Raw genomic sequence first — 9523 nt, 5'->3', positions numbered from 1 at the left:
CATAAGACAATTTTAATTCAAATGCCACTCAATCTCAAATTATGCATTTTACTTGTTACATATATTGTAACAGTTGATTTTCACATTTAACTCCATATACCTTTAAAATTACAACAAAATGCATGTAAGTTATGGTATTTGCACAAAAACCACCCTTGAAAAATAATGTGTGATGATACTGCAAATTATACCATATTAAAATAATTGTTTTCCTTTCTGATTTTAATGCAAAAACATAACTGTTTAGAATCCTGCAATGAGTTTAGACTATATATTCATGGAGATTTGGATCACAGTTTGGCTTAAGAAAAGTAAGTCATTCGGGAAAATGACATTTTCTAACACATAAAGGAAGTAAACCCATGACGTTCATGATAGACTTAACATGTGATACAATGCAATGTGCAACAAAATACCAAAACAAATTGAAACTGATACCGAGGTGTGATTGGAAAGTTTATCCTAGGCTTGTTACTAGACGATGAGGATACTTACATACTATTGTGATACATCTCCTTTAAAATAGTCCCTTTCAGACTCAACACAAGACTCCAAGGTGTTTCCACTTATGGAAACTCTTTGATTTTTTTCTTTTTCTCTCAGTGTGTTAAAAAGATGCTCACCGTATTTGCCTGGATGTCTTCAATGTAGTCAAATTGCTTCTTTCAGTGAAAATTTCAGTTTTAGGACACAGGCAGAAGTCTGCAGGGGCTATATCAGGGGAATAGGGTGTTTCGGAAACACAGGGATGTTAAACTTGGCCAAAAATTTCATGATTGAGAAGGCACAATGAACTGGAGCATTGTCTAGGTGGAGTACCTAACTCTTGTCTTTCTCACCTTTTTCTAACAAAAGCAGGACACATTTTTAAACGTTTTTGATTAATTGTCTCTCTTTTTAGTATAAATTCATGATGCCACAATGCTGGTAGAATCGAAAAAAATCTCCCAATGTTGTCTTCACAGCCAAACAACTTTGCCGTGCTTTTATCGGTCATAGTGAATCTACACCATTTGCAAATTCCCAAGGTGAATTTTTACTTTTTTTTTTTAAATTTAAACCCGATTGTTGCATATGCATCACTAGACAAACTTTTGTTTTTGATGTGGACTATGCAATGCCAAGTAATGTAGCTAGTATGAAAATAATTGGACTTTACAACTGCTTGGCCACCGCACATGCCTGGTATTGAAAATGTAAATAGAAGCAGTAAGTGTCAATCTTGTTTCAAATGGAGCTTAAAATTAACTGTATGACGTAAAAACATCTTTTAGATAGAATTAGAAAAAAAAAATAGATTTCTCACTTATGGAAGTTTAGTTTTGTATATGAAGAAAGAGAGGTCCAAACCCCTAAGTCACTGGAAGTTTCTGAACCATCTGAGCTCTTAAAATGGTAAAATCATAAATGGTAACTTTTTTTTTCCTTTCTCAAATGTTAGGAAAACAGTTTCTCAAGAAAGAAGGCAGCAATCAGAAACTCTTATGTAATACAATTTGTATCATTCAATTAACATTGAAATAAATGATGCTTATGTATTGAGGAATTTTATTCAATGATAAATATCCATTAATTTTTAATGGAATACAATAATGCAGCTAAAGTTTAAAAATTGAAAAAAAAAAACTTTTAATATTTAGCATTTTTACATTGCAGCTAATGCTAAACACTACAGGTTTGGTATTTTTGTAACAGTTCTTTTCTGAATAATTCAAACTTCGTTAATTTTTCATTTATTTATATATTTAAGTTAAACTAAGGACTATGAAGAAGAGTAAAACGTTTTAATTCAAAATTTAAAAACAAAAAAATTTAATTTCAGTTAAACACCAAAATATTACTTCAGTGGTAAATTTCTAACAATATAAGAAAGAAACGAAATTAATTAATTACCTCTTTCAACCCACATATTCCTTTGTTTTCACATTTTGACAAACCATCAGCATAATTACAAGACATATTTAAAAATAAACCTCTTGAGAAATTTCAAAATATTGATGTTTACAATAATCACGGTTACTATTAGTAGTTACAGTTTAAAAATCAACGAAGTGATTGACATCCTAATAAAATATGACGAAATACCGATTTTCAAAACAATTATTCAATAAAATACGTATTTAAAATTTTTATTTCACTGATAGTCCATTCATGAACTTCTTTATCGTCATAAATCGCAGTTCTACCTTTGAACCTCCAACATTTTTGAAAAAAAAAAAAAAAAAAAAAACTACTACTACTGCTACCGAATTAGTATTAGTAAACAAACTTATTTCGTAGATCTTAAAATGAAATAATGCCGGTTTAAATTTTTTTCTAAATTTTTCAGATTACGTCTTTGTAATTGACGATTTGTTTTGATTAAAATGGTCAGAATTCACATGCTACGAAAATTAGTCCAGTTAACTGATTGCAGAATAAAATATATCGGTATGCGGGGGGGAAAAAATTTTCTCTTATTTTTCTTTGTAATGTTATATGATTTTTTTGTTCCATTCTTTATTGAAACTTGTGTTATGAAATTTGAAAATATCCTATTTCTTATGTATTCTAACAGGAAGAATGATATTTTTACTTCATGGTGTCGTTTACTAAAATTTGTTTAATTATTAATTGCTTGTACTTCTGAGTTATCTCACTATAAATCAGTTTTCTGCAAATGTTCATTTGAAATTCACATGTCAGATTATGTTCCACTGAAGTCCAAAATTTTCCAGAAATAATTTATGTGTGATAAATCCTATGCTGTGTATAATATAAGTAGCTATTGAATAAGAAACTCAGGAACAATATACTACTTTAATGGGGGCCCATGAGGGGGTGAAGGATATCATGTCATAGACTGCAGAATTGGTTATGTTTTAATGTACATTTCCCTCTTTTTTAGAGAACTTGTTCTTGGGTAGTTGAGGGAGATTGATCGCTTCTGACTACATCATATACAGTATGACTACTTTCGAGGACATCATTAAATAATAATGTTTTTTTTTTTTTTGCTTTGAATAACTGGAATAGTGCGTTACTAACAGTAGAGTGGCCAGATATTTTATTCTGGATAGAGTTTTTGGTCATAGCCATTTTAATATGCATTATAAGCTACTGTATTAGGACTCTAGCAATATGTGTGTTAAAACCAGTAACGTAACTATGGGGTCTAGACCCCCTGGCGAACTAAAGAAATTTCACCCCCCACCCCCCAGGGTCACCCACATGGGAAGTCACCGGAGGTCATTGTGACCTCATTTTTTTAAAAAGTATTTTGATTAATTGACTCGACAAATAGGAGACAGTATTGTAATTTTTTTCTTTTTTAGAATTATTTTCAATGATTTCCAATGTTCCTCCTCAGTAGATGTCATGTATGTGTGTATATGCAAATCCCCCCCCCCCCCCTCTCTAACTTTTTTTTTTTTGCAATTTTTTAAAAAAAAATTTTAAAGCATTTTTTCAAATTCTATGATTAAAAAAAACGCTCTTAAATTTTTTTTTAATCAATCAAAAGCGCCCCCCCCCCCCCTCTGGCTGCTGCGCCCCAGCGAGAGCCACTCCCACTAACCCCTAGTTACGCTACTGGTTAAAACAAGCACTTAGAATGAGCAATGCTCTGCGAAGGGTTTTCTTCCCGGGTTGGGCTTCTGGCTGTGCCATTGGTGATTCAGGTGAGAAACAAGTACTAATATTAATTTATATATAGTACTAATATTATATTATATTTAATGATGTAGTCTAAAGTGTTAATACCCCCATTAGGTGCATTTAATAATTTAAACTAACTACAAATTTAATTATGTACAGTTACTAAATGATATTCAGTTATTCAAATTTTCAGTCTTTTAGTAGAAGAAAATTAGTCTTAAGCAAAAGGCAACTCTAGGTGCCATTGATGGTGGTAATGGGGGGGGGGGGGTGTTGAAATTTTAAGGGTTTTTTTTTTCTTTCTTTTTCTTTTTCTTTTTTTTTTTTTTAGTATTTGGAAACTGCACCATCAATGTGAGGGCTGTATATCTAGAAGATCGACTGTTGGAGCATCACATCACATCACACCCGAGGGTCCCCTGTTCCTATCACAGTAGTGACTTGCCCAGATTAGTGACCCTCGGGAAGTTGCAACCTTTTTTATTTAATTCCAAAATAATAGAATAGAGAATTTAGAAAACAGTAACAAAGTATGGAATACAAATAACATAATACAGAATACAAATAACAGAATACAGAATTTTGAACATTTTTAAATTTCAACATAAAATATAAAATACAATAAATATAACATAAATAACAAGTTGTCAATACACTATGAAATGAATACCAGGAAAAAGGGCCTACATGGTACTTTGGAATAGAAATCCTTCTGAAGACAATAATTTGAAAATTTCATTCATTCTCCGCATGCTGTGTGGGTGAGTGATTGCTTGTCTAATTCTTTGCTGTTTTGGGATATTTGTGGGACATTGTAAATGCAGGCGATCTGTCAGTGTACAATTGAATAAATAATGATATGCATCACTCACCCCACCACACACGCAGAGTGGTGATTCTATAAGATGGCCTGGTGGGGCACATTTTCCCTGTACTGGAAACATTTTCCCACTGAACAATTCCTGTATTTCTCCTCTTTCAATTTTCCGTGCAAAAAAAATGCATTTCTCACTTGTTCAATATATACAAGCTGCGTCGCCCGGCTTTGCACGGTCCACCTCGAAAATAAATGTTATGTTAAATGACGCAAGTTCAACACTCAGGCTTGAACCAAAAAAAAAAAAAAACAGTGAAATTTTGCGGCAGATTGCGGAAAAAAACCCAAAAAGTAAACATTTTAAATCCCCTGATTACAGGAAAAACCTCAAAACAAAAACAAGAATTTTACTTGTTCATATTCGAGAAAGAAAATGGCAACAGATCTTTCATCTCGATGATTTTCTTCACACTATACATTTTAATAAAAGTGTTGTTGCGGAAAGTTGAGATGAAGCACTGAATAATAATTTGAATGGAGGGAAGCCTTCGAAAAATAAGGATTTTATGTCGAAATCTAAGTATTTTAATCAGTAGTTTTCAATTTATCTCCACTAATTATTATTGCAGGATTATTTTGAATAGCCAAACATAAATACGGGAAAATTATGAATCCATCGATACCTGGTTCGATGGTCAGTTCACTGTTGTTCGGAAGAAGAAGCTTGGACATACATAGATATCCTCAGTTTTTAGTTATATAAGAGATGTTATGAGTGATGTTCTCCATATTGTATACCCCTTATGCCCCTGCATATATTTCACCCCTCACTTCAAAAATTTCGGGCCCCAGGCTAACATGTGTCCCTTCCCCTCCCCCTGTGCACACTCCTGTAGATAATTCATGTAAAAGCACTAACTTGGAATCAATTGATGTTTATTATGATAAATTCATAATTAACATCAATTTAAAATGCAATGTTACAATTGATCAATGCTTACAATGGTCTGGCCAGAGGAAATTTGAGTTTGCTTAAGGACACTTCTCAAAAATTCCGACTAATTAAAAGAGTTCCTTTAGAAACTCTCATTGTCCAAATTGGACTTATCACAAACTTGTTCATTAATAGAGCGGTACACAAATTGAAAATTTAATGTGGTGAAATTCTGTTACAGTGAACTTCAAGTAATCACAAATCTTGTTCGTTGTAGTGGAATTCAAGCAGTGTAATGATAGTTAAATCAGGACTGAAAATTTATTTTGTTGAAGCAGAAATTTCGCTGTATTGATATTCTTTGTAGTGGAATTTTTGCTGTATATATTTTGATGTGTCACTTATACATTACGTTGCAAAATTTCACAAAAAAATTTTATTTTTCACAATGAAAAATAAAAATTAATTCACTAAAATAAGACCCTCTGAAAAGTCCTGGACAGGCCCCTGTCTTATTCATATTGCAACTTTTATCAATCTATTCTTTTATTTTGTTTTAAAAATTACTGATATTTTATATGCATAAACAATGTCTATCTTTATAGGAATCAGAAACTTTTTATCTCAAGCATATTTGTGTGAAGAAGCATGGCAGAAACGTTTAGAAAGTCCTCTCCTGAGAAATCTGGATATGGGTAAATTATTCAATTTAGGGCTTTATGAAATTAATGTAAAATAATGCACTCTTATCTTTCAGTCTATGACTAAAATATATCATGAGACTATTATTTCATAATCTTGTGACTAAGTATTTTGTCCTGACTTTTGTTCTTCATGATGAAACTTTTGAGTTGCTATAGAAACTATAGGGAAGAGTGATGCTGCTTGATCTTTGAAGAGACTTGTCCCCTCTCTTGAATCTTGACACTGCTATAACTGAGGTGCAACTGTAGGTTTACATCCCCAAGTGTCAAATGGTGCATTTTGTTCATGCTTTTGAGGCTGTGTGTCTTTGTCAGTTTTCAGTGGAGAATTTTTTTTTTGGATTGTGGATTAAAAACATTGTTAGCTGTTATGAAGCTAAGCCATACATACATGTTTTTTTTTTTTTTTGGTAGAAGTTTTTTTTGTAGTTTTGATATGGTAAAAGGTTCAAGAAAATAAGTAAATTAAGTGTGAAGAGTATCAATTTGTAGGTTTTTTTTTTTTTTTTTTTTTTGTGTAATTTATAGAAATATGTTTGAAAAGTTTACTTGGGGATACTTGATCCTTTCAAGCCTAGAAAACTTGAACTGAATCATGTGTCCTTTGATAAAATTTTACACATAAGTATACGCTATTTATTCTATTGTTTGATAGAAATGCATTGCAAAGTATAGCGTATGGCTAAAGTAAATGCCTTGTTAATTTGGAAAGCTTTAAAAAAGCAGGCTTGGGAGAAGCGTTGCATTATCAAATTGTAAAAAAATACCTACACCAACTTATAAATATACTATTTAGCTTATCTTATGCTTTACTTTTCCAAACTCATTGTTGAAATGTAAAAAATGATTGTCCCCCCTCACCCTCCTTTCTCGCAAACTACTAATTTTATCTTTTTAATGGATCAATTTTGAAATATTTTTGCATTTTTATGACATTAAAACGCTAAGTTTGTTCATCACTCTATGATGTTTTTGTTACATTTTAAATCTCTATTTTGTATTTTTATGTTACATTTATGTTTTTTATTAGTTTTCACTGAATACTTGATCAAGAGTGGTGAAAAAATCAGAACATTCAATAAGGTCAATTATTCAGCATTCATTAATTATAGAGAACTCATTGTGATAAGTTCTAATTCCGCCACCCAGAAGTTGCTGCCCAGATCAAGGACTATGGCTTGCCCCCCCCCCCCCTAGATTCTGGCACAGAATCTTTTTGAACTATTCAAAATTACATTTATTTATTTATTTATTTTTAGAAAACTTTGCTTCCCAATCTTTTATTATTATTATTATTATTATTAATTATTATTAAGTATTAAACAAAACTAGAATCAGATCTCGATAACTCAAAGCTTATAACTCGAATATTCCTTTATCTCGGAAGTTTTTATTTGATCCTAAACTTCTTGAGACTATTGTGGAAACTTTCCATAACTCAAACTACCAGTAACTCGAGCATTTTAACCAGTCCCTTGGAACTTCCAGTTATTGAGAGTTGACTTTATCTATATTTCACCATCTGAAATTATGTATTTAAAGCATTCTAAAATATTTTTCTTGAAATTAACTTGTGCATTTAAGAAGATAAAAAATTCTTTCACCTTGGCAATGTAGGAGAAGATGGGGCTCATTGGACCACAGGGCGCATTAGGCTGGTCTCAGTAATTTTAATACTATTAATTTTTTATTTTAATTTATGACTAACAAAAATCTCCTATAGTTGTACAAATCCTGTCACAAAATCCTTATGGTACAGTTATAGTGAACAAATTTTATTTCAGAAGCAAATTTTATTGCTATTTTTTTCAGTGCTGAGTAATTTTCGTAAGCTTACAAAGGTTTTTTTTTTTTTAAATGGTTTTGATGAAAAATGGAGTAATAAATTGAACCAGTCTCTTAAAGTAAGTTCTTTTAGTTCATAGTTATTTTTTGTACTAAATCATTGTAGGAACTTATTACAGAAAACCTAACAGCTCATTTAACTTTTTGATGAGATAAAAAATGAAAAATAGGTAAGCAGATCAATGTGCCCCATCTCCCCCTTCATGCAAGGACATGTAATAAAATATTACATTTCAATTAAAGAAACTAATAAAAGGCTCCCTTAGAAAAGTAACTTTTTGTTTTATACTTGGTTACAAAATACTTTTGTTAATAATATATTCATGATTGAACGTAAGTGTTCTGCTGTTAGTAGTCGACTGTTTACAAGGAAAGGGTGAAAGAGCATCTGTTTTTTCTCTCTCTTTTTTTTTTATTATTATCATTATTTTAATCGTTTGCACTTGTTGTTGCATTTTTGTCAATTCTATACTATATGAATGGGTATCTTTTTACAGATAAATATTTCATAGAAGTTGACAGAAAGTTTGGAAAGAAGCTTGTTAGTGGTGTTGATATTGACTTGGTATGTCTACTCATTGTTATACTTGTTTTGAATTGCATTGTTCACCTTGGGGAAATTACATTAGATTGTACTCAAAACAAAAGAAATATATTTTCTTGTGTAATAATAATTTTTCAAATTTTTTTGAGAATAAAATGATAATGCAATATGAAATTAATGATTGAATTTAGTGTTTAAGAATCATTTGTGAAATTTTAGCTATTGGAAATAAAAAAATCATTCTGAAATGTATTTTTTTAATGAAAATTTTATGTGAAATAAGCTTTTTAAGCTTAAAAACAAATATGTTTACATCAAATATATTTATCTTCTTCAGTGCATTTTAATTTTCAAATGTCAAAGCGTGATTTTTGTATTGATGTCATTTTAGTTCGTTAATAATGTTCAAGAGGAATCACAATTAGATGAACTGGAGCATCTTCTGTATAGGTAAGTATTTTGATAACACTTTCATTGTAATATGTTTTAAATAACTTTATGAAACAGGTGCAAGCAAGGGAGCTCAGTTTCTCCACCCATGCTAGCCCCTAGTGTTCACTCTAGGAAAAAAAAGGGCAGGGTGCTGGCCTTTGAAACGGGCACTTTTTTTAAAAAGGGCACTATTTCAACGCGGTGTCCTGCACCCAAGACCAGAGATGGGCAGATTCGTATTCGTAAATCCGAATCCGAATTTGAATCACAGCACCTTAACGTGTCAATCCGAATACGAATACATTCGTATTCACAAGTGTGCATTCGAATAGATTCATGTTTGCTAGTGTGAATCCTAATACGAAATTCGGATTCATACCTATGAATCCGAATCCGAATCTATTCGGATTCAGACCTATGAATCCAAATCATTTCTGATTCACATCTATGAATACGAATCCATTTGGATTCACACTTGGATTCACTGAAAAATTCAATTTAAAAGGCCAATATAAATAAATAAATGTTTCTTTGTACCTCGCTACAGTTCGAGTTTTGGGATGTTTATTTATTGGCGTCAAACTAAGTAATTGACCCGAAAATGAACTTCC

At 31.4% G+C, this 9523-nt stretch overlaps 1 protein-coding gene across 1 annotated transcript in view; it reads left to right on the top strand.

The window, feature by feature from the left end:
* The first annotated feature begins 2291 nt into the window (after positions 1-2291).
* Positions 2292-9523, top strand: part of LOC129224400 (28S ribosomal protein S27, mitochondrial-like) — a 30904-nt gene continuing 23672 nt past the window's right edge. The window contains exons 1-4 of the mRNA XM_054858849.1: positions 2292-2430; positions 5993-6082; positions 8434-8501; positions 8872-8930. Coding sequence (XP_054714824.1) covers positions 2367-2430; positions 5993-6082; positions 8434-8501; positions 8872-8930 — 281 coding nt within the window. The 5' untranslated portion in view covers positions 2292-2366. The remainder of the gene's footprint in view (positions 2431-5992; positions 6083-8433; positions 8502-8871; positions 8931-9523) is intronic.

The sequence above is a fragment of the Uloborus diversus genome, chromosome 6 (assembly GCF_026930045.1).
Source record: "Uloborus diversus isolate 005 chromosome 6, Udiv.v.3.1, whole genome shotgun sequence".
NCBI lineage: Eukaryota > Metazoa > Arthropoda > Arachnida > Araneae > Uloboridae > Uloborus > Uloborus diversus.
The sequence above is the reverse complement of the archived record's forward strand: the minus strand, read 5'-3'. Positions and strand labels throughout refer to the sequence as shown.